The sequence below is a fragment of the Miscanthus floridulus genome, chromosome 18 (genome assembly GCF_019320115.1).
Source record: "Miscanthus floridulus cultivar M001 chromosome 18, ASM1932011v1, whole genome shotgun sequence".
NCBI classification, from domain to species: Eukaryota; Viridiplantae; Streptophyta; class Magnoliopsida; order Poales; family Poaceae; genus Miscanthus; species Miscanthus floridulus.
In genome coordinates this window covers 33,902,378-33,928,394 of record NC_089597.1, presented here as the reverse complement: position 1 = coordinate 33,928,394, position 26,017 = coordinate 33,902,378, and the positions used below count along the sequence as shown (strand labels likewise).

Here is a 26,017-nt window from a genome sequence, read left to right as displayed (position 1 = left end):
AAACGAGAAATCGGGACCTACTAGCAGCAGAGTAGCAGTAACAGCAAGCCCAGTAAAAAGACGAGCCGTTGAGCGGGCGCGCCTCCTGCTGCAGTCCTGTTTGTCAACGTCTCCCGGCTCCCGCCGCAGCGAGAGGGTCCCGCCCCGGGCCGGCGAGCGGCGACAAGACGTCGGGCGCCAAAAGGCGTCGCCAACGCCAACGCCATGCCGTCCGGGGGGCCCCCGGCCCGGCGGAGCCCGTGCTCGCGGGTCCCGCGCGTCGGTGGGCGCGCACACGCAAAGCGCTTCCCTGCAGTGCTGCGCATCCGTCTCTCACCCGTCGCTCCCGCATCTTTTTGGCCCGTCCGGTCCGGCCGTCCCCTCCCTTCCCTCCCGTCGGCAAAAAGACACAAGAGCCGAGCCGAGCCGACGGGCGACAGCCTCACGGTCACGGTCACGGCCGGGCCGTACGCTCGGCCGCCACGGATCCGAGGGCTTTCTTTCTGCGCTCGGCGCGGGCGACACGGTCACTTGGAGCGGGCCTCTCTCTCTCGCATGCACTCGCAGAGACACACACGTACCGACATGCAATGCGATGCCGCCGTGAGCATGCACTGCTCGGGCCTCGGGCCCGCCGGTTCTGGAACGGCGACACGTCGTGGCCGCTTTACCGTTTGTGGCCAGGTGAAAGGGACGGCGAGCCGGCGAGGCGAATCCTTCTTTTCTCTGAGGCGTGCAGCGTGCTCGGCAGGGGGCGGGCAGGCTCCACGGCCTCGGGAAGGCCCTCTCATGCTCGCCCAGATCCGTGTCTGCCAGAAACGGACGCTGGTTGCCTTTGTGGTAGAGGTAGAGGAAACCCATTTCTGTCACCCATCCACTGCCACTGGGCGACGTGCTCTTCGGAATCGTATCATGAGCGCACTATAGTAGTATATATACTCCGTATGTACTACTACGTACGTGTGTGGACTAGAACAATACGAGCTCAAGATATTTATAAAACTCTTCCAGTTCCAGTATCGCGCATGGAAATCCCACAGGTCTACGCAGAAACCGTACTGACGGCCATTGTCCTATTTGCTTGGCTGATAAACCATGATAAAAAATATGATTGGCTGTTTTATCGTGATAGAAAAATACTATTTGTTGGCTGAAAAAATACGAAGCTAACGGGGCGCATGAAGTTGGAAATCCTACTGGATCCCTAAATGGGCCCTGATAAGCATCGAAGTTAGCATCGTGTCACGCTGCCAATGATCAGCGCGTACGAACAAAGACATCGCGGTGTGGGGTATCGCGCCTTTACGCAGGGACGGAAGTGCGAGTGGTACTGTGATTTTTCCAACTGCACGGCAGCACCTGTCGTCCACTCCACACTTCACACACAGTCCACATTCGCCGCTACTAACCTCATCGGGGGACTCCCTGATCCACCGGCCTCTCGCCCATCCGGAAAGCGCCGCATCATTGCTGCCGCGGATACGCTGCCATCGATTGCCCTGTGCGGCTGTGCCTGTGCCGCCCTCCACTCACTCTTCCTTTTTCCCACACCGGAAGCCACCAAGCCGTCGCTGTTTCGGCTGGCGACGCTGCACGAGCTCTGGAGGCCAATGATTTCCGCTTGGCGGGCTCTCTGCCCTCTCGGGACCGGTATGGGCGCGCAGGAAGCGGACGCGTCGGGGGCGGGCGGGGAGGGGCCGGCGACGTGTGCGTACGCTCTCGTTCTCGGCTTCTCATGTGCGGAGCTGCAGTGGCCGGTGTCCTTGGCGTAGGTACGGCCATGGTGGCACGGTCTGTATCATTGCGGCTCCGGATGAAGCCGCCAACGTCGTTTTTTGTCATGATCACCATTTTTCTGGTGGCCGAGCATCGCCATTTGCCAATTGGCATTCACAACTTGCCCACTGGTTGCTGTTATTTGTGTGTGTGTGTGTGTGTGTGTGTGTGTGTGTGTGTGTGTGTGTGTGTCGAATACAAGAACGGTGCTAACGATGCTGGTAAACTCCACAATATATATCGGCCCATTTTTTTTTGTACAGGTCAGGTTGCTGAGCCGTGAAGAGCCCGATAGGCAAATAAGCATAGCAAACTGGGTCTGAGAATGAGGGCCCAAGGCCGCCATTACTGTTTCTTTCCTTTCTTCCCCGAAGTACGGCCCACGCGACGGAAAAGAGGCCGTCGACAGCTATCAGATGCCACGGGCCGCCGCGTTCAGCCGCCAGGTTTGGCCAAATTCCCTGTCATCACAAAGAAGCCAAAGAAACGGTCTTGACGGCAGAAACCGTAGCAGATGAGCAACCATACTCAACATAGATTTTGAGAACCGAAAACACTGAGACAATCACCTGCTATGATTACTTTCTCCGAGCATGAATTTCATCGTATATCTTCTAAGGACCCTATTACTACCATACATCTGCAACCCACGTAATGTACATTACTGTTGTATGAAGATAAACTATGCAATACAATTCCTAGATCCCTCCCCGCACAACAAACAGATGGTTGTGGCGTTTCCAGGGGCACACTTCCAGCGTCCTCGTGACGAATTTGCTAGCACTTGAGAAGTAATATATATCTGGACTACAACAAATTCAAGCCTCCTTCCTAGTTATCCTGTCAGCAGTACCAGCAGCAGTGAAAAAAGTTGGTTAACAGTTAAGCATAGAAGTTTGCTGAACAGTAGGGCCACACAGAGGTTTCCATACCTGAAGCAATAGATTCCAAGAGCATCCTTGATTTCATGCACAACCGAAACGGCAAGGTGTAGGTAAAGACCCACTGCCACAGGAAAATGGAGCAGTGATATGTAAAACGCTGAGTGTGAACAGATAACCAAGCAGAAATATCGACATAAAAAGGATAATAGTCCCAGAAGATAGATGTTAACACAGTACAGACTTTGAGATGCAAAGTTACATGCTATGAGCATGAGAATGCCACATGCGTAGATGTTGGTCTCCCTGATCATACCCAGTATAACAGCAATACGAGAAAAAAGGTAAAGTTTTATGGTGCTAGTGATCCATTGCTAGGAAATGAGAATGTACTATCTGAAATAGCACTTTATAAATCTAAACGGGCTCTTTAGGCCCACAAAGCATGATACTATTGAACAGAGTGGACAAACCGAATGTTAGTGCCTAGGAAAGATTCCATAGAAATGATCATAAGATGCAAGTATGAAACTGAAAATGCTCAAGTTCACCTGTATATGCACAATAAAGAAGCAGCAGCACAAGCTCATCAACTAAAGGACTCCTGCCAGTAAGAAGATCGAGTCATTTAGTGTAAACATAAAAGAGCTGTCTTTCAGATGTTACCAGTACTAGGTGGAATAAACACATTAAGAGCTTACCCATCGTTGATCTTTGCAATGAGAGCATTTGCAATCGGAAAACAAAGAAACACCAGAGACTGAAACAAGAGGTTTTAGTCAGTACTTAAAAAGTGGCCTACACTTGGCACCTAAATAAAGATGAGAAGACAGGAGACTTCAAAGCCATACCATGAACATCCCAGATTTTAGACCTTTGGGCTCATCACACAAATGAGCAAGTATCATTCTTCCCTGCTCAAAGATGATTATTCACATTATAAGATGATGAGCAGTATTTGTAGATATAAACAAAATGAGTGATAGTGTGTAAGTATTGCACTGAGTTTGTTCCTTCAGAAAACCACACATTACTAAAGGCATCATGCAACAACAGAAATTAAGTCCAGTCTAATCTGATGTTCATATGAGTCATCAGGTGCACTGCTTGGCTCATGCATTCCAATCAAACCTGAGGCTTTTGTGTATGCTGTTATTTTATATTCTGTCAGGTTGCATGTGCTGTTATTTTATATTCTATATCAGCAGTACTAATGAGACTGAGATGACTTTTGTGTGACCTGGGTCCTGGGTAGTGGCGAGGTTGCTATTTCCAATCAATCCCGCCTTACAAAATTAAATCATAAGGAACTTCAGCAAATTAAATTTTCGAAGCCTAAATATAAAACTCTGTTTATTATTGATGTTTTTTATATATATCCTCCTCCGTTTTTATTGGTGGCACATGTTAGCGCCCCCCCCCCCCCCCCCCCCCCCCCCCCCCCCCCACACACACACACACACACAAGTTTGACCTGGCCAGATAACCCTCTAAACTAACATTTGGTCCAATTTACATTTTTCTTTTTTGTTTCTCTATGTACAAATTGTGTTTTTAAGTTTCAGATTTTGTGAGGTGATGACATATATTTTGTGCTAGAAAAATACATTATTCATTTTTCATCAATATGTTTTGTACGATATTGTATCTCTAGTGTTAATTTATTATTAAATTTCCTAAGCTATCAAAATAGTGCCCAAAAATTAAGATATATTTTTTCTAACATAACTTATGATGTCCTCTATTACCTCACAAAATTCGATATTAAAACTCAATTTACATGTGCAGAACACAAAAAAAAAAAATCTTGTTAAGGGGTAAACTAGACCAACTGAAATAGTTGGAGGGAGTAAATTGAATCAAATGTTAGTTTAGGGGGTTATGTGGACATAGGACAAACTTGGCGGGAGTAATTTGAACTTTTTCCTAAGCTAAATAATCTAAGAACAAAAAACAACAGCAATGAAACTTACCACCAAATATCCAAAATTAAAGCCAGTTCCAATTACGAGCAAATGTGGTTGGTTCCTCATTATACTTGAAGGAGAAAGATAAGACCTGCACAACAAATAACAGGGACCTAAGTGTATCATATATATTTCCGAAGCTCTATCCTATACAATAAACAATGATACATTTTTCAGTTGGCATACCAGATAGCAACTCCAGCTAACAGTGCAATAAAAGGGAGGATCTGCAGCCAAGAATAAAAAACATAAGAAAACAAACATTAATATAAAATAACAGCACATGCAACCTGAGACTGCCAAATACAAGATAGTTATGTAATATAAACTAAAGAGGCAATAATATTGAAACAAAAGCGGAGTTCTCACATTGACAACTTAGATGTTCTAGGAGGCTATAAATGCTCTGGAGGGAACTAGTTTTCTATAGCTTTTTCAGCACTGGCAATGCAAACATATATAAACTTCATGAAAATAAATTATATTAATGGGAGCAAAGTTGAAAACTGTATGCAAAAGAATACACATTTCTTTTTTTAAAAAAAAGCTAACCCTTCCTTGCTTACTGGCTTAGGGTTTAATATGTTCAAATGTATTATCGCTTACTGTTTCCAAAAGCACAGTAGCAAGCCAATATACTGTCCGCATATGGGAAAAGTCAAAAGCTTACCATGGCTAATGCTAATGCCATGCTTCCTTTTCGCGTCTCAACTACCTCTTGGACATTGCTGACACTGGACAACAAAAGAATCACTTCTAAGCAAAGATTGATCATATGCAACACAGTTACATTAACTAACTATTATTCTTGCTCCACATTGTGGTAAATTTTATTGAAATCACTAGCAAAGAAAGTGACGATTTATGAAAATGGAAGGATATTGAAAGCAGTTCTGGGGAACGAATACAAAGGACAGTAACATATTGGTAGAACTAATCATTAGCAAATATGGGACACGCATCACAGTTACATTTATCAATTATCATTATTGCTTTGTACTGAGGTGAATGTCCCAAAGTCACTAGTTACATTTATCAATTCAAGAAACAGGACGAATCAGCATTTGTGTGTAGTTCCATAATAGTTCTGGATGCTCAATGCAAAGAGCAGTTAGGGAGTAGAGGAAAAGGAAGAGAAGCTTACTTGGATCTAACAGTAGGTATAACGGCACATACAATCATAAGAATCAGCACAAGAACATACAAGGGGATTTCGATTTCTGAAACAAGCAAAAGGAAGAACTTTAGAAATAATTACAGTAATAATTATGTGAGCCCGTGAGCATTGTGCTTCTGGCAAACAGACTCAGTTGACTAAAGAAACAGATATCGCATTGTGGCAAAGAGCACAGAAATACTTATATGCTTGCAATCAAATATCATGCCAATAAGGCATAAAGGAAAAAGTAATGTGTTCGCATAAAATGGTGACGTCATCTCATAGTCCCAAGAGTACATACCGGAAAGAAATGGAAGTGGAATCCAACCCAAAAAGGGTAGTGATTTCCGAAAATCCTGTGCCCACCATTCAGCGCCTAGATTAAGAGAACAAACAACATGAATTGCAGTAAACGTTCTGATTTTAGAACAATCAAGAATGTAACAGAGATTTGACGAAGAAAGTTAATGCATATCAAGATTTGCTTATAGGGGAAATTACCAGTAAGAAATGTAAACAAATGGGATACATAGATCAGCATCAGGCCCTCCGTTGGTCCATTTATTGTAGGAAGAATGAGTGTGTTTGTAAAGAAGCTGGTGACACACGGGTAAATACCGATAAATAGCAGACAGACCTTTGTTAATATCATGGATTAGCAGACAAAAATATAAACATTAAGAACATCAGTTCAGCAATACAAGATGTAAAACTAATGACTGAAACCTATAAATTTTCTTGTGTGAAATCATTTGCAACAACAGAAGACACAAGGTCAAGTACATTGGTAAACACCAGCTGCCTCATAGGCTGTCTCATGAAATGCCACATAGGATTTTGTTATGATGTGGAGGAGAGGGGAGGAGGTGATAGAAAGAGGTATTGTTAAATCTAGGAATATGATACTACTTTGTGTACTATTGTTGGAGTTGTTATTGGTATGCAACTCAAAACATTGTTTTCTTCCATGCATAAACTAATGATTGTTAAATTCTACAAGTCTACGAGACCACTTGTTGTCTGTTAAATTGTCTCAAGATCCACCTATAAAGCGACACCAAAGTACTTTCCCTAACTAGAAGAAACAAGAGGCAATATGTCGTATAAATATAGAAAAATGAGGAGCCATTCAGCATGAACCAAAGTAGAGCAATCATCTACCACTATTTCAAAATTCGGCATTCTAGGCTGCCTAGGTGGCACTGAGGTTCTAAGCACCATCCACCCCGTCTAGCGCCTGATCAGAGTAGCCCCCCTAATCAATGATGAGGCGATAGGCACGACCTCACCCCACTGACAGTCTAACGCCTTAGCACTTTTTTCGACACTGTCATACTTGTTAAGAAAATGGGGGAAAAAACACCACGTCACCAATGTGTTCCCTAGATATTGTGGAAGACTGGAAGTAACCATGAAGCAATCCACATTAGAGCTATTTTGTCACGTTTTATCATATTACATCCCATGGCACATTAAACAATAACATGCAAAAGAAATTCACCAGCATTCAAACTAGATAACGTTGAGATAACTTAATGCCACAATAGGTACAGAGCCTATAAGCCTAAGAAGCTTTTACTATAGCGAGCACTGTGAAATCTAATCATTTGATTGAGTGATCAGAAATTCAGAACACATAGTAACATTTGGGGCGGAAATACCAAATTTTGCTCAAATTAGAGTATGTACACACCAAATGGGTTTCAAGGGTCTTACTGTTCCCAGGTTGCAAGATAGAACGGGACAGCAGCAACCACCCAGAACCAGAATGTCCATCCTCCACACATCAAGGTGCTTCCAAGGGCCAAAGCTTCAAACTAACAACAAATCAGAGAAACATCTCAAAGGTCAAAGGAGGAAAAGGTGTAAGGGCTGTCAAAGGAGGAAAAGGTGTAAGGGCTTAGAAAATCCTTACAGCACAGGCAAGTGCATCACATCCTGTAAAATGGCAATTTAGAGATGTAAGATGCCATGCTAATAGAGATAGGAAAAGGGAAAATGAGGGCTAAAAAGTACCATGATCAAAAAGTTCTCCAAGAGGGCTTGATGAGCTAGTACGCCTCGCTTGTTTACCATCAACAGCATCAAAAGTCTAGCATGGAGGCAATATTATACCGTCAAGGCAAGATGCTATAGGACAATATAGTTTATTAAACTCTATCAAATTTATGAGCAAGCTGGCATCATAGTCACCAGTTTAATCAGGCATCCAGTGAACCATTATGCATACCAGCAGATAACAAAATAGAAAAAATAAAATTCTGGACTTCTTTTTAATGTCAATAAGGAGATACTATGTCAAAATACATTCTGGCTAATATGAACAGACTAGAGTTTACCAAGTTGTTTGCATCTCAAGATTTAATATAATGTCATAGTTGTTTACAAAACAGGTTTGAAACTTTGGATGATGCATGGTACCAATAATGCAAAGTGCAAAGTAAATTGTACCAGTCTAATAAAACACAGAAAGGGCACAGGGTTAATGCTAATTAGTACATCGGCGAGTGCCAAAAGAGTGTCTTTCTCATTTAACTGAATGAAACATGTTCCATTATCTTTTCCGACAGTGACTATTAATTTTGACCATTCCAAAGCATGTTTAAATTGAGCCCTTACAATTGAATTTTCTAGACCTACAACTAAGCTGCAAAGACTGTTCCGCAAAAGCTGACATGAAACTCATTTTTAAACCACCTAGAACAACAAAGCACACCTCATTCCACATAAGTTAGCCATAAATCCTAAAGTTAACACTGACACAATCCCCTTGTTTGCCTGGGTTCTTCTCTCTCTTGGGAGGAAACTAAATCCCAAGATAAGAAAAGCAGGGCATTCAAAAACTTTTAAATTGAAATACTCTTGCTTGGCAATGTATTACTATTTGGTAATCAAATGAGGGGGAAAAGGAAGCAGAAAAAAGACTTAATTGTCCATTTAGATTCTCATAATTAGTAAGTTTCACAGACCTGGTACAAGAAGAGGAGTAATCCATGGGCAAGATGGACCCACCTAGGGGGAGCAGTGTCAAGGCGAGGCGAATATATCTGCATAAGTGGTCACCATAGCAACAACTTAAAAAAATGATGGGTTCTATCATGATATAGAATGCATCAAAAGACGCACAGGTTGGGATCTTAACAGCCGGTTAACAGCTTCACAAAATTGCAACTAGTTCAAGCAAAAGAGACACTTACATAGCCAAGCAGCGCTGATAGAACTAGAAACGAAAATCCTGCGAGTGTGATCTGAAATGTTGGAAAGCATAACCATGTACTGCACCAGATGAGATGAATCCAATGAAGAATTGACAATGTGGTCATCGATCCCTTACCATGTTTGGTCTATTTGTGAATCCATACATGCAAATGAAGAAAATTGTAAGTTAGCACAGAAGTTTTGATAGGGAAAGAACAAAGGGCAACATGAAACTTGATGCTTGCACTGTGCTAAAGCTTGATTTAACAAAGGGGTGAGAGCCTAGGTGTTGCGATGGGGATTCTCTGTGTCCGGCGGTCAAGCCGTGATCTTGTACATAAACTCTCTTTTCTTGCAAGTGTTCCTGCCAATTCGTTAAGCTTGATTTGCCAAAAAGTCAGATCTCTGCAACATGGAGCCTAAGAGCACTTTGCTGTTTGTTCTCCAGGCCACAATTGGTTGGTTGTACAAGAAAATCATCGAGTCAAAACTCATTGTTCACATGTGGAAGTAAGCTTACCAGGTCCCCCCCACCCCCCTCTCACTGCCCAAATATAATTAGGAAAACTTCTACATTTGCTCACCAAACCAGGGGGACAAGCAAACACTTAGCAGCAGGTGAGTGCATGCAATTATTATTGCTTTGTGGCATAGAATCCACCGGCTACTAAAAAATGGAAACAGTAAAATACCATAACAAGCTAACACACATACTCCGTACACAACTACCTGTAAATCCATTCAGTTTCAGATAAGAACCAGATGTCAGCCGTATTAATTCCTTGATCTTAAGCGCCTCCTTATACCTTCTGAAATATTCCCTCCCATAGACCATAGTGATCTTGTGCGGAACAACCTACGCAGCGTTCCGCGCATCTCAAATTCAAATATTCCACAACAACAGCCAAGCACAAACAACTAATCCTTCTCGGGAGATCGTACATAGCAATACTTGTTACTGCCCTTACAAATTGGGGAATGGGCAGACGCAGCAACTACTCGACCCCTACCAATAGAAGCCACGCAGAAGGAGACCAATCGAACACCCAAACAGGATTTGGAACTAGTCACAGGACAAACACGCGCGGACTAACCACTATTAGAACAATAGTAGGTCGTGAACTGGAGCGCTCAGTCGCTCACACGCAGCACAAAGAGAGGGGATGGAGACTACTCACGGCATCCAGAGCGGGAAGAGGGTGACGCATCGGCTCCAGAAGGGCTGGAGCACGTACTTGGCCACCACCGAGCGGTCCTCCCCGCTGTACCTGTACCGCTTCAGCGTCTCCACGCCGTGCGCGCCGATAAACCCCATCCTGCTCGGTCGGGTTCCCCGCCGGCGCCGGGCGAGGGCGGAGCGGGGGTGCTCGGAGGTGGAGGGGACCGAGGGTGGTCGAGAAGCTCTGCAAGGCCGAGAAGAGGATGCGATTGCGGCGGCGGCGGGGCTGGAGAGTGGTGTGGTGGCGGCGGCGGTTCCGCGAGCGGCGAGAAGGCGAGGTCTGGAGCCTGGAGGGGAGCCGATCTTGCCCAAGGCAACGCGTGGTATATTCGTCACGCGTCCGTGCCGAATTTTTTACTTTTTAGCTTTTTTTTTTTCCAAAGTTTCTCACAAGTAGACTTCTGACGAAAAGAATTCAGAAAATGGACCCTTAGCTCGGCGTCAGCGTCGTCGAGATGGCAGGCAGCTCGGCGCCGTAGACGCTGGCGCCGAGCTTGACGCCCTGTACGCCCCGCGCCCGCGCCTCAAGCGATGGCGAAGTGCAGCAAGCGTCTGTGGGACCAGGGTGGTCAGCTGGTCGCGTGGTCAGCATGCGTGTCTCGCTGGGCGAAAGTGCATGCATCTACGATAATAGCAGGTGTGCATGCTGTCGCTGCTACATGTGCATGCTATAAGGCCGCTCACCTCGTGCTCCACGCCGCTGACCCTGAAGTAGAGCATACTCTATAACAAGCGAATAATGATAAGAAAAATATTTATATTAGTATTCTGTAAAAATATTAACACAATAGAGATCAAATTTCTCTTTCATTAGAAAGATGATTCAAAATAATGACCTAATTTATAACTAAACTATACACATCAGATATCTTTTATAAATTATCCATGTCTACCTTTTTGAAAGACGTTGTATATTAGCCCCCATCCATATAGAATGCTCATATATACCATTATGATAATAATATAAAGTAAGGTTGAATATCTTCGTTGTTATACAAAAATAAAAAAAGTATCTCTCAAATCTGCATGCAAATACTAATCTAATATATATAAAGTATGATATATATCTTTCTAAATTGCAGACTTCTACACTCCTACTAACAAAATTAAGCATATGTTATGTTCCATCGTCAAGTAAACATGTATATATTTGAATAAATATTTATTTTAAGAGCTTATCAAAAATAGAAAATGGTCCCTCAATAAAAGCACATAGCAATTAGCCTACCTATTAAGCCCACCTATTTAGATACACTAGGATTAATTTTCGCTAATTTTTAGGGTTTGTCTACAGATTTTTTTTAATTTTAACATTTTTTGGAAACTAATTTTAAATCTAACACGGTTAGTTTTTTTAACTAACACTTTTGGCCGCGCCTATTGCGCGAGCGGCCGCGGCCGCGGCGGCCGGCGTGCTCGGTGGCGGGTTGGCGCGGGCGGACGCGAGCGCGGCGGCCAAGCGGCCTTGCTGCGCTACTCGGGCAACGACGGCTGCTCGGCCACTGACGGACGCGGGCCGCGGCGGGGGTTTTATTCGGCTCTGCCGCGCCACAGATCAGGGCGCGGCAGTGCCGCGCCAAGATCGGTGGCGCGGCAGGCCCTGCCCCGTCAGCGGTCAGTGATTCCGGTCGCCGCCACGTCAGCCCTCTGCCGTGCCACCATGCATGGCGCGGCACAAGCATTTGACCACGCCAGGGCAATAGACGCGGTCAAAAGTGTTAGTTTAAAAAAACCGACCGTGTTAGATTTAAAATTAGTTTCCAAAAAGTGTTAAAATTAAAAAAAATTATGTCTACACAGAGGTCGAGTGTTTGGAGGACATGTCTCACCCGAGTGTCATATCACCTTAAAACACTCGAATCCCGACAACAAAGTAATCGGGTGACACATCCCAGCTAAACACTCGATTCTTGTAGCCGCCGGATCCAAATCTAACGGCGCAAATAAAATATATCCAATAAATATAAAATTAAATAGTAAAATAAGAAAAAATTACCAAAATAATTACTATGGAATATAAATTGGTAGAAATTAAAAAAAAACAGATAAAACATACAGACAACAAATAAAAAAGGCAGATGTAACGTGCCTCTGCTAAATGAATAAATTTGCATGCATGGGTTCAGAGTGGATAGCGTGTGGTCCAACTTAGTTTTCAAATGAATCTGCATGCATGGGACGTGGAGCACGAGGTGAGCGGCCTTGTAGCATGCACCTGTAGTAGCGACAACACGTACACCTTTTATAGTGTTGTTGGTTTCATTATTTGTTGTCATAATATTGAGTTTAATATTTTATAGGTAGTGAAACGAGCTCACGTAGTGCAAATAAAACGTAACGAAGTAGTGAATTACCTAATTCAACACACACAACATATAAAATGGCATGTGATAACATGTACCAAATTAGGATACAGAGGTCCTGGACTAAACCTAACACGCCTTAGGTAATTGAAGCAAACAACAAGCACATGAAATGACATGTGAGAACATATGTCAAACAAGGGTACATATTTACTTCGACTAACCCTAACATGCCTTAGGTGATTAAACTAAAAAACAAACATATGGATGTGGCCCGTTAAAAAGATTGGTTTGTCCTAGTAGTGTGCCCACATAGCAAATTGTGTTGCACATTCTCTATAGTATCCTCCCATTGTTGGTGGTGGTGGCGGCGGGGGTGGCGGCGGAGGACCCTTGTTCCTGTGATTAGGGCAGGTGCAATATGGATCATTGCAGAGTACCTACTGTGAACTGGCACCATTGTTGTTGTCTTCCTGTTCGTCGTCCTTGTAACCACTGCTAACTTCCCTTTCTAGATCGAAGATACGGTCCTGCAGATAATAGATGTACTCCGCATGCGGATAAATAGGTTAAGGATCGACCCACCTAGTGAACCCACAGTTTTCTTCGGCCAAGGAAGACTGCAATAAGTATGTCATGTAAGTTGTATAGAAGAGAAACATATTGAAGAAATAAATAGTAATAGCAATTACCCATGCTCGCGGGCATTTGAAGAAATGACAACCCCCATCTATTCCCTCGGTGAACATCTGCACTAGGCAGTCCTCACCATGCATGCATTTTGGCCACTCTTCTTTTCGTTCATCGTATCCTCTCAGTGGTGCCTCTTTGGTGAAATCACTTTTACTCTCAATTGGGAACCTCTCATAAAGAGCTTCCTCGAAGAAATTAGGACCAAGAGAACCCTCTCACATAATGGTAGTTCCCTTCTCCTTTCCTCTCTCTCTGGACGCCCCTCCAGACATTGGTACCGCAACGAAAGAAAATACTGAGGCGTGCTCTTCTTCCTTGTTGTGTGTGTGAATGGGAGAGAGTGAGGGTTATTTATAGTTTGAGAGGAGGAATGGACGCCTCTCAATGTACCATGTCAACGATCCGTGTGCCTCTTCACCTTAGCCCTTGGATCAAACAGTAATGAGATGGATGGGGAGATGGAGTGGAGTTGTGCTTCCTTACATGCCTTCCTATCTTGAGCAAACTGTCATTCCTATAGGTGTACTATTCTTCCAGAATACACATGCCATGGACGTTGGAGAGGCGGTAAGAAGCACCTGGCCAAGGTTGGGCCCAAGGCGAGCCTATAGGGGGGCGGGCAACCCCAGGAGTCAGTCAACCCCTAGAGACACCATCCTATAGGTGTACTATGAAGTGAAGTGATAAATCGCTGTTGTCATCGTACTCCTCGTCCTTGTAACCGAAAAGTCTATTTTCATTGTCTGAAAAGCTTAGATTCATTCGCTGTTATTGAAAAGCCTAGATGCTTTAGGTGTACTATGTAAGTGAAGTGATAAATCGCTGTTGTCAACGTACTACTCGTCCTTGTAACTGAAAAGTCTATTTTCATTGTCTGAAAAATCTAGATTCGTTCACTGTTACTGAAAAGCCTAGATTCATCTGCAAAGCGTTTGTACGATACGATTGGACTATAGACGTTCTAATGAATTTACATTTAATCTATGTACTACATTTGTGCCTTTTTAGCAGTATAGTATAATTAATGATTCACGAATTTTTTTTGCAAAAGTTTCCCTTGTTTCAGGAGCATCCACGGTTACAAACAGAGACATCACATTTAATTGTCCAAAGAGCACAATACAACCACATCGAACATCACAATCAACATAACATGCCCTACATAGTCCAAATAGTCCACAATGTCCATACAGTCCCAAATAGTTATAGAAAAGTAACTACATACTTTCTAAATCTCCACACATACAAAATAAGCAAAGTCTATGCAGCCCTAATAGTTGTGGCATCGAATCTAAGTTAATAAATCACTTACTAGGATGATTCTGGGTCAAAGGAATTTCCTGAGGGGCACCTACAACATCATTAGTCCCACATTCTGCACGGACACCAGGACATACACCAACCTCATTAGGGCGGATTGAGTATCGGGCACCACAATCACATCTTCCACATCCACCTCACGGTTGGGTAACAGAGGCTCCAAGGATGCCGGATTCTCTGGTGCTGGCGACAACCCATGAGGGGGTGAATGAACATTAGGGGGTGAATACCCATGAGGGGTGGGATCATTGGACAACTTCCGCACAACCAAATCCAAATATTGAAACTCATTCTTCATGACAGTTTTGACATATTGTCATTGAGCCTCTGATGCAATTGGGACCAACCGCCTCAAAATTGTCCCTGACCTGCCATGGTGAAGTACCCCCTCAACTAAGATGGCATCTTTATTTGAATCACATTTAAGCTCATCACGAGCCCTACCAGACAACTCAGAAAATAATGGCCGATCATCGAATATCACTGGCACCCTTTGCATTCCAATAAAACTGACATTCCTAAACTCATCTTCCTTCACACTTCCTCCATGATACAGGATGACTACGTTGTCCATCTAGTTGGTATGCACAACACCAAAGTTATTACGGGTTTAACTAATATGGGTATAACTAAATTACATACATATAAAAGTTTCCGACTCTCTACCTAAATAAATAAGTATCTAATCTAAACCACTTATCTATCTAACTACATCTACTACAAGTACTACCTATATAACTAAATTACCTAACTATCTAACTATCTATCTAAATTAGCTAAATAAATATCTACCTAAATTAGCTAACTAAATTACATCACTAAATCACTAAATAACTAAAAAAGCTTTACCAAACTATAAAACTATATAAAATAAATAACTACATTATCTAAACTAACTCAATTAAAAAAACTAAAGAAAAAAAATACCTGAGATGGGGTGGACGACGGGCGGTGGCGTCACTGGGGCTGGACGGCGGGCTGGTGGCATCACTGGGAGCCGAGGGAGCCGGGGGGCCGGGGGGGGGGGGGGTTGCGTAGGGGCGTCGCCAGACTCGGCCGCCGACGGCCCGCTGGCCGACGAGGATGTCGGGGAGAAGCAGGGGCCACCCTCGTCGCCGGTGCGCGCGGAGGAGTCTCTGGGGCGACGAGGGCGGCTGAGGGAGTGGATGGGGGAGTGAGAGAGGCAACCGGCATGGGGTGGACGGCGGGCGGTGGCCTGCTGCGGTGGAGCGAGCGTCAGCCGGCGGAGGAGGCGTGGGCGACGGCGGTGAGAGGGAGAGATAGAGCGCGCACGAGAGAGAGAGAGAGAGCTGCGGCCACACGCAGTTAATTCATGCTCAACGCTAGAATACATGGCTCCGAGGTCGGCGCCAAAATCTATGGCGTCGAGCTCGGCGCCTTGTATTCTGGCGCCGAGGTACCGGCCACGTCAATGTCACCTAAGATGCCCTGCTGTGCACGGCCAAGCACCTCGGAGCCAAGATCTGTGGCGCCGAGACGTGTTACCTCGGCCCCATGAGTCCTAGCTCCGACCCCCAGGGTCCAAAGATGAGTTTACGTCTCCCGGGGGGCCAAACATAAATTTTCTTTAAAAATGACTAAATTGTAAAAAATTGGGACGACCACTAGCCGCCATGTAACAGCTGTGGCTCGCCACATAAATCTAAGAGTTTGTTTGTTGGTGATTCAGAAGAGGTTACAACACTTTTTTTTAAATAGCATAAACCTTGTCACAGACAGTGACGCCTAAAGACTACGCCACCTCTACACCTCGCAGCATTTTAGGCATGGTTATCCGTGGCCGAGATCCAAATAGCCTCTTAATCTCTTCGCGCAACAGCAAGGGTGGCCAAAACTTGTTTTCCAATTATTCTTTCTTAGCATCCCTTTGGGGTCCTATGGGCGGGCGACACTTGCGTGTTGTCTTCTACTCAAAATTGAGCAATGTGATATCCTCGATTGCTTTTTCTTATTTTAATCCTAATTTAATTAATATTGTAAAAAATGATGTATCTAAAAAATATTTTTAATTCGACCTTTTATGCATTGGTGCTACAATGCTACCATGCAGGCATCACAAATCTGATGTGGACGTTCCTATTCCACCATTCTGTTTGGCATGGTAAAATAATTATGTAGTATGACTCCCTTCGCGCATGAGCAAGACACCTAGACAAAACTAGTTTCCCAATCATTCTCTTCTAGGTTCATACCCGTGCATTGCTACGGGTTTCAAAATCTACATGATCCTATGTATTTTCTGGCTAACACACGAAAGACATGGTTCCTTTAATAATCTTTGAATTCCAACCGAAAACAGAAGTGCAATTTTGGGGTCACATAATTTTTTCAAGATACCGAACTGGCGTACTACATGGATGGAAAGCTCATGTCTAGGATGGAAAGCTTGAGTTGCACTATACATGGATGGAAAGCTTGAATTGATCTACGGAGTATGTCCTTGTACTATCATCAAATATTTCAGGGTACCAAACTGGAGTAGTACAGGTCTGCGTGTAATTGTACAATTGCCCTTTCCTCACAATGAGATGATACCTTCAAGTTTCAGGCTGCCAAACTAGACTAGTACAGGGAAAAGTGTTAAGCATCCAGTGTATGCTGAAATTCTATTAAACATAATGAACACAAAAAACATTGTCTATTGATCGTTGACGATATTGTTTATCATAACCATTTTATCCTGAACAATTGCCATAGTGTATGATTAGAGTGTAGTACTTGACTACAGTCAGCTCAAGTACTAAGATGAATATCACAAGCATCTTCTGAATATTATCAGCATAAAGGTTTCTGAATAAAAGAACCGAAGCAAACAATTACCCCAGATTGGTCAGGTCATCAATATTGGTAATCAGTGTCCTAGGGGTACCTTCACCTGATCAAATTATTGTCCATTGACTGATGTTTTGATTAAAACCCAGGCAAAAAGGTAGCCATGTTCACCTGATCAAATTGTTGTGTGTTCCATCATATGAGACAGCAACATTATGACGTCTACCCGCCGAAATTGGCATACCGTTAATAAATCAAGAACTGAAGCTGTAAGCATAGAAGTAAATGAGAAAAAAATCAGCATGAATAGAACGTTGTTCTGACTGGCTTTCCCAGCACCCATGCTGACAGGCTGGATTTGCCCGGCACCGATGCTGACATAGTCTAAGTTTTTGAATCAATGAAGGAAGGCATCCAAGTTTGTCAAAGTTTTAAAAAAAATGTGAAAGCCTACGTTTAACATTAGCATTGTTGAGTGATGCGCTCAATGAGAACTAAAAGCTCCTGCAGTGCATGGTAGTGGCGTGTGGTCCTCCAGTGAAACAGAGGAATGATCTAAGTAAGCAATAGCAATCTTCATCAACTCAGCAGGATATGGCATCATTGTTTGTATATAAAGATAAGGCAATCACTAAAAAAATGATTTTCTACTAAACATTGGTCTGAACATTGAAGATGAACTTTACAAGCAAGAGAAATAGGAGTTTCTATTCAGAAAATTCCAAAATTAATGGAAACGAAACTTAAAAGAACTCTGAACTTATATTAAAAATATTCTCACCATGCGCCCGTGCTGTCTTCGTCGAGAGAGAGATGCATGGGACAGGGAGAGAGAAAGGAAAGAGAAGAGGTTTTACTGCTGACACGTGGGTCCCACGTATCTAGGGGAGGAGGTTTCTCAATCTGCTAGAGTACATATCCCCTGTATATTGTAATTTGGTTTTCTCAATCTCCTATACTAGATTTTTAGGGAAAGGGGAAAGGGGATCTGGTGAAGTTGCTCTTAGATAGGAAGTTGTACAGTTATATGTGTGATCGGTTTCTTAGAAGCTACAGAGCAGAAGCAAGAGAAAGGGTGCATAACTAAATATGCACAATTTGGCCCAATTGTGGGATACATGAGGACAATCGCCCTGTTCGCTTGGCTTATAAGCCATACTTTTTCAGCCAACGAACAATATTTTTCTCTCACAATAAATTAGCCAACAATACTTTCAGTCATGGCTTATCAGCTAAGCGAACATGAAAAATGTTAGTCTGCATATAATAAGTCTTTGTAGGTAATTAAACAGAAACAAACTATACTATGAAAGTTTAGATAAAGAGTTGTGCAGACGACCAACCAAACAAACAGACCAATATTATATATTTATATGTGGTATGTCGTATGTAAAATCCTAGATTCGTTTATGAGAAACCCTAGATTTAGGTTGTGAAACAGAACTAACAACCGTTGGAGACATGATTATGCTCCTGATCAGGCGATGCATGCACAGTTTTTTTTATCAAATATTCCGAAAGGTTCATGAAAACAGCCTTTGACAACGTAGATGCATGAAGGCTCTGTTTGGATCAGCTAAACTTTTTATAACCTGCAACAATTAGAGAACAACTATTAGTTTTGTATAAGTTTTGGTTGAATAGTTTAAGAAGGCTATAAACTGAACTAAAAGGTGAGCTATTGGAATCAATTAGAGACTTTTTAGCAGTTAATAACTTAGGGTTTGCTTAATTGGAAGCCTGGATGACTTGTCTAGATAAAAGTGTTGCCTGAAAATATAAAAGAATCTACCTGACTAGGAAAGCTAATGAATAGAGCATATGTTTTCTTGACTACTAGAGGGATAATTAATTTTGACCAAATCTATACAAAATTTTTAATACAAAAAGAGTATCATTAGATTAATCATAGAATATATTTTCATAGTTAAGAGAAATAAATATTGATATTGTTTTCTATAAACTTAGTTAAACTTAAACTTTTTGTACTTGATTCAAATCTAGGATGGAGGAAGTATTTCATAGAAGCTAATACTACATACTTTTACCAATTTAAAACTTAAATTATCTTTACAAAAATAAATAGAAACATATTTAATTCGTTGAGTTACAAAGAAAAGGCACTTCTACCGTTGCTATTACACGTGGTAATCAAAGAAAGGGAAGTAACTAATGGCTGGGACTCCTTCATGTTTCAGCAAGCTCATAACTGGGATGATCTTCCACTGCCTTGAGGAAGTGAAGAAGAAGCTAAGCACAAAGGCTGAAACTGCAGAGAGTGGAAGAGCCTGGGTCAGCCTCGACCTGGGGAAAGAGAACTGAGATGCTACATAGCCTTGAAGTTTCGGTGGTGTATATACTGGATGCTCTGATCTTGGAGTGGTGCTTACGTTTTGTTTGTAATAGGGGTAGCCATTTTGGGATCGTCTGCTTAGGTTCTTTTTCTGTGAGGTGGTCTAGTTTGAGTTGAGGGAAACCGATGTGAGGTTTCGTCAGAGAACTGAGATCCACCTGAAGGCTGTAACCTGGATGTTTTGGTCTTTGATAATGCTAAGACAGGGGCGATGCCCTCAAATTCTTAAAAAAAAGGGAAGTAACTAATACTATTACAGTAGCATTAGTAGAGTTGTGTTTTTGTGGGACACAATTGCGTATCACCGTCAGCGTCTCTTGAGCCAGGCGACCTCTTTTGCACGCCTGGACGAACAACATTGCCTGGATCTGGTAGGAGGATCCTAGGGCTCCAACCAAATGGGTTGCAGAAAGCCTCTAGGAACCTCGTCACCCAGGCAATTTTGGTTCCAGGGTTGGAACCAAGCAAACCCTTATATTGTACTCCGTACGTCCTCAATGAAGGCAATGAGCTAAGACCGTCTCCAACAAGGAATCTATATGGGCATTCAAATCTAAAATAGGTAGCAAGAGACCCAAAATCAGTCTTCAACAGAGTATCTATATGGGAGATATATTTTGAGTTATCTGAGAGGCACAACCCAAATATAGGCATCATCTCTCCTGAAAACCTATTTGCAGAAAGAATTCTCTTTTGGGTCTTATTGTTGAAGAAGAAGCCAAATATATATTGAACCTTTTGTCTGTAGCGGTAAAAAAAAACAAATAAATTTTATTGTAGATGTTGGTGTTGGAGATAGGGTCAAAGCGCGTTGGACCGTTGGCAGAGGAAAGCCACAGCTGATGAAACAGTCTCAGCGAATAGGAGATTGTTGAACACGGCGTGGCAAGGAAGCCGCAAGGGAGCATGAGCATCTCTCCATCTGCCATTGCAAACCTGCCCAAGTGTCCCCACCAGCCTTCTGCAAGCCTGCAATGCTGCTGGCTACGAGCTCGGGGCCGCCCTCTGACAAGCCGTATTTATTAAATATAGACTAATTACAAAATTAAATGTATAGATTAAAACTACTTTGCGAGACGAATTTATTAAGTCTAATTAGACCATGATCTGATAATGTGGTGCTTTAGTAAACATGTACTAATGATGGATTAATTAGGTTTAACAAATTCATCTCACTGATTACGAACGGATTCTACAATTTATTTTTTTTATGAGTATCCGCACCTCAGGTTACATCGATGTGACACATTTTAAACCTTAGTCCGTACATCAAACACCCCCACGGCCACTAATATGGTGACTGGTCCATACTCCGTCGAGACCGTCTCTATCCTTCTCCCTGTTCCGAAGACCAGTCCGTTGCGCAGCGGGCAGGACACCGTGCCGTGCGTCTGTGCGCACCGCACCAGCACCACTGACACAGGCCCAGCGTTTCCGTCCGCTCCCCCTCCCACGCGCGCAGGCGCAGCGGCAGGTGCCAGCCTGCTTGCCGCCCCGAGCGCCTGCAGCTGCTCTGCTGTCTACTGTCTGCTGATGCCGTCCGCTGCAGGACGCTGCCGAGCTGCAGCTGTGCAGCGCACGCAGATTCTGCAGCGCGCACTCTGCTCTGCGCCTGACCTGAACACTGACCGAAGCGACCTATCCTCTGCGCCGACTGCACCACCACACCACCTCAGCTCAGAGCTCAGCTCACCTGCGCTGCCCCTGTGCCTGCGCGGCTGTGCCTCAGCCTGCTGCCTGCCTGCCTGCCTGGTCGGCGTGTTCGTCTGTTCCACTTCTGGCTACTTCCAGCTTAGGCCATCCCACCCAAAAACCAAAAATTTTCAAGATTCTCCGTCACATCAAATTTTATGGTACATGCATGGAGCATTAAATGTAGGTAAAAAGAATAACTAATTGCACAGTTTGCCTGTAATTGACGAGACGAATCTTTTAAGCCTAAATAGTCCATAATTGGACAATTTTTGCCAAATACAAACGAAAGTGCTACAGTAGCCCAAAGCCAAAAATTTTCGGAACTAAACGCGCCCTTATTCTTTCTCACGTAACACTATTTATTCATCCGAAATCAGCCAAAGTTTACTGTTCATCCGATCCGTCGAACAAGCACGTCTTCCCGTTCCCGAGCCCTGACACCAGCACAAACCTGGAGACTACTGTTAGGCCGTGTTTAGTTCAGCCTAAAGATGGCAACGGGGACCCGATCCCCGATTCCCCACGGGGAATTCCCCTATTAGGGGACGGGGATGGAAACAAATTTGTCCCCACGGGGAACTAAATGGCGAAGAAATACCCCCCGTCGGGTCTCACGGGGTCTGGTACGGTTGTGCATTCCCCGTCCCCGTATCCCCAATTCTTGCTTCGCGGATCACACAGAGCTCTGCGCTCTGCACAACCATGTCCGCTCGGCCCATCGTGGCCCATCATAATTCATAGCCCACATAAACGCTGCATATAAAAGCAGCGAAACCTAAGTGTCCAACCTCCCCAGACCCCAGGTCTCGCTCGCCGCCACTCGCCTAGCTTTGAGTTACGAGCCGCGCCGCCGCTGCCCTTCTGCAGTCCCGCACTCTCTCGTTCCTCCCGCCGTAGCATATCCTCGCAATCGCGCTCCTGCAGCGAGCTCGCAGCGTGTGCGTCCGTGCCATGCTCCCTTGAGAAGTAAAGATGTACTCCCTCCGTCCCAAAATATCTGTCGCTTTCGCTTCCTGAGAAATAATTTTAACAAAATATATATTAAAAAATATTAATATTTATGATACATAATTAGTATCATCGGAAAGATCTTTGAATCTAGTTTTTAATAAATTTATTTAGAGATATAAATATTGCTAGTATTTTCTACAAATCGAGTCAAACTTGTGGCACGAAAACCGAAAACAACAAATAAATCGGGACGGAGGGAGTATGCTTCAGATCAGGAACCGACTGCTCAAGCTCAGTGTGGAGATGAGATGACGGCATGTCTTTGCTGGAAGCGACCGCTACAGCTCCTATTGCGTCCTGCAGGCTGCAACCAGCGCCAGGTCTCGTCACTGAGTTGCAGAAGACAGAGGCAAGATGCTTAGCAATGGATATTCATGGATTCGGGGTTTTCATGTATTTATGCCTTGTATTTTATTTGCGGTTTGTGAGACAATAATTAGCAATATTTGTTGGCAATGGACATGCGAGAAATATTTGCACAGTTAATGTATATTTCGAATTTTTGATGCATTTTCCCCTCATCTATCTAACGCGGTGAAGTGGGGACGGAGAACCCCGCGGGGACAAATTCCCCGCTCGGGGACGGGGACAGGGGAAGAATTCTCCCCGACAATGTTCACGGGGATAGGGATGGGTGAACTTTGTCCCCCGTGGGGACGGGGATGGGGAGCCGACCCCCGACGGGGAATTCCCCATTGCCATCTTTAGTTCAGCCGAATTGGCGCCGGGGGATACTGTGTCGTTTTGTTTTTATTTGGTGATAATTGTCCAATTGTTGACTAATTAGGTTTAAAACGTTCGTCTCGCAAAGTACAACCAAACTGTACAATTAGTTTTTGATTTCGTCAACATATAGTACTCCATGCATGTACCGCAAGTTTAATGTGACGGAGAATCTTCTTTTTGCATAGTGTCAAATTCTAGAATTTGGGGGGAACTAAACATGGCCTTAGTCCTTAGGATTTATCTAGGTAAAGATTAGAGAGTGAATTAATTACTAGTTTAGCTCAATTCGACCTATTGGCCCCTTTCAGTTTACCTAGAAGTCGGTTTGTTCGGCTTCTTTTTTCAGTCGAAACAGTATTTTTCTCTCATAATAATTCAGCCAGAACAATATTTTCAACCAGTTTTAGCCAAAATTCAGTAAGTCGAACGGGGCCATAACATGATATAGAGAGGAAGGCTATGAGAGATAGAGATGTAGGAGTGGCTGACCGTCGGCTTTGGAGGAAGATGAGCAGTCCATATCGAGGTCAAGTCGGTGACGTCGTCTGGCGGGGTAGAAGACGCAGTGGAGTCCAGCGTGGTGTAGACGTCCGGCGTGACGCCGAGACGGTGGATGGTGCTTCCCGTCATTTGCAGCGCTGCCCACGATCGGAGAAACCTTCTAGGGTTACTTTGGTGGGTCAGTGGTGACGGTAAACCTCGTCCCTTGTGCCCTGGCCTCCACATATCTCTTTATATATAGCGCTATGTGATAGGGGCCCACCGACCAGTGGTCGGTTAAGCGTCCCCGATCAGAACGCGGTCAAGAGGTCCGATTAGCCGTTGGGCCAATTGGTGGAGATCAAACTAACATTCTTCCCTTGATCTCACCTTATGACTTAAACTTAACTTACTTACTTTATCTTGTTTCCATTCCATCATAGATCAGTATATAGAGCGTGCCTCATCGTCACGGTCAGTTGCTATTAGATTTAACAGCTACAATGTGCCTCTCTGTTTTAAAACAGATATTCAACTAGGCCCTTAGTATCTAGAAATCATAGGCTTTCCCATAAACCCATGTCGACTGTGTGTTCTCTGAACGCACTAGATGGTTAGCCTTTGGTAAGCGAATCCGCAAGTACTTACTCGGTACTTATGTGCTCAATCAGCCTATTCGCTTGTTGGTTTCAGCCAGGGCTTATCAGCCAGCCAACGGTGTTTTCCTCTCATAATAAACCAGCACCAGCCGGGCTTATCAGTCCAGAAACCAAACAGACCGAATGCTTTCAAAATGATTATGGATTTTCTCTTTTACAACATATAACTTAGTATCAATGTGTCTGGCAGCACACTTGACCTGTTGTCTTAGGAGTTAACTTACTTTAAATGGTTATTGCTGTTGTCTACCATTGTTAAAGCCGGATACATTCCCTTAACCTCTTTTTGCCTGTTCCTTAAGCCTCATGTCAAGCTATACTATGGTATGCATCACTGATGACGCCATAACTGTTTCTTTGGAGCTTTTCCACAATAATACTCTAACTGCGAGTGTTAGCAACTACTGTGAATTTCACTACACATCTCACCATGACTTAAAATTTGTACCCTCAACTATTTGAGAGTACTTCTTCTTTCTTACTTAGCATGAGGCCTATGATACTTTGCAAAATTACAAGACATTCTCAACTCAATTCTAGTGATCTATATCTAAACTAGACTTCTGCCAAAATATCTCGGATACATAAACTACGTCAGAATAAGTTCTTACTTGTACTTGTACACAAATCAAGCTTTCATCAGCTGAAGCATATGGAACCATATTTATGTGATTGATCTCATATCGGTTCCTAGAACACTTAAAATTCCCAAATCTATTACCCTTGACTATAGGAGCAGGCGTAGGTTTACTCGCATGCATACTTTACTTCTTTATAACCTTTTCTAAATATGCCTTTGCGATAGTCCTAATACCCCATTTTCTTCTATCTCGATAAATTTTGATTCCTAGAACCAATGACGCTTCACCAAGATCATTCACATTGAAACTTGAGGACAAAACTTCTTCTTCTCTAATGACAGATTAACATTATTACTAATGAGTAGAATGTCATCTATTTACAGGATGTGGAAAATGAATTTTCCATTCTTGATCCTCGCATAAACGTTATTGTCCTTCTCTTTTTCATTAAAACCCAAACTTTCTTATCATTTCATCAACTTCAAATACTACTGTCTAGAGACTTACTTTTAACCCATAAATAGATTTCTACAGGCGGCATCCCATATGTTCTTTTTCTTCCATAACAAAACCTTTGGGTTGTGCCATGTAAACATTTTCATACAAATCCCCGTTGAGGAATGCCGTCTTTACATCCATCTGATGTAACTCTAAATCGTAATGTGCCATTAATACCATTATAATTTTAAAAAAATCCTTACATAAGACTAGAGAGAAAACTTTTATTATAATCTATTTATTCTCTTTGCGTAAAGCATATTGCCACAAGTCGTGCTTTATATCTTTCTACATTCTCTTTGGAGTCATATTTTATCTTGTAGACCCATTAACAACCTACTGTTTTGGCTTCATTAGGAATTACTTCTAAGTCCCAAACATCGTTGGTATTCATTGAATTCATTTCAACTTCTTATCTTCTTGCCATTTAAACGAGTAAACGCTTCTCATGGCTTCTTCAAATGAGGTGGGATCACCCTTCATTTGAATTTCTTTACTAACATAGACTTCATAGTCATCAGAAAAACTGGTTTACTAATTCTTTGAGATCTTCTGGGGCATCAGCTACTAGCACTTTCATATGGGCTATTGTTGCTCTTAATTGCCAAGAGGCAATTGATTCTACAGGCTCATGTATTACAAGATCCTTATTTACATTATTCATCTTCTTCGAAGAGCTAACAATAGGTGTTGTGTTAGCTATACAATATCAACAGGTATTGAGAA

At 43.2% G+C, this 26,017-nt stretch overlaps 1 protein-coding gene across 1 annotated transcript; it reads right to left on the bottom strand.

Annotated features, from left to right (window-relative positions):
* Positions 1-2,312: 2,312 nt before the first annotated feature.
* On the bottom strand, positions 2,313-10,504 carry LOC136521027 (choline/ethanolaminephosphotransferase 1-like). Its single transcript, XM_066514747.1, has 18 exons — positions 10,139-10,504; positions 9,097-9,106; positions 8,960-9,010; positions 8,732-8,809; positions 7,779-7,854; positions 7,678-7,700; positions 7,479-7,579; positions 6,264-6,358; positions 6,064-6,138; positions 5,748-5,823; positions 5,274-5,337; positions 4,790-4,830; positions 4,610-4,694; positions 3,488-3,550; positions 3,338-3,396; positions 3,188-3,240; positions 2,688-2,760; positions 2,313-2,595 (listed from the first exon to the last, which is right to left on the bottom strand). Exons 1-18 carry the CDS (start codon positions 10,273-10,275, stop codon positions 2,574-2,576), a joined length of 1,182 nt encoding a protein of 393 aa, XP_066370844.1. The 5' UTR covers positions 10,276-10,504; the 3' UTR covers positions 2,313-2,573.
* Between the last annotated feature and the right edge of the window lie 15,513 nt (positions 10,505-26,017).

Excerpts from the sequence above, each read along its gene's own strand:
- LOC136521027 (XM_066514747.1), bottom strand. The coding sequence starts at position 10,275 with ATGGGGTTTATCGGCGCGCACGGCGTGGAGACGCTGAAGCGGTACAGG. Across the intron at positions 7,580-7,677 it reads GTGATGCACTTGCCTGTGCT|TTTGAAGCTTTGGCCCTTGG; the intron begins GTAAGGATTTTC and ends ATTTGTTGTTAG. Across the intron at positions 2,596-2,687 it reads CTTGGAATCTATTGCTTCAG|GATAACTAGGAAGGAGGCTT; the intron begins GTATGGAAACCT and ends TACTGCTGACAG.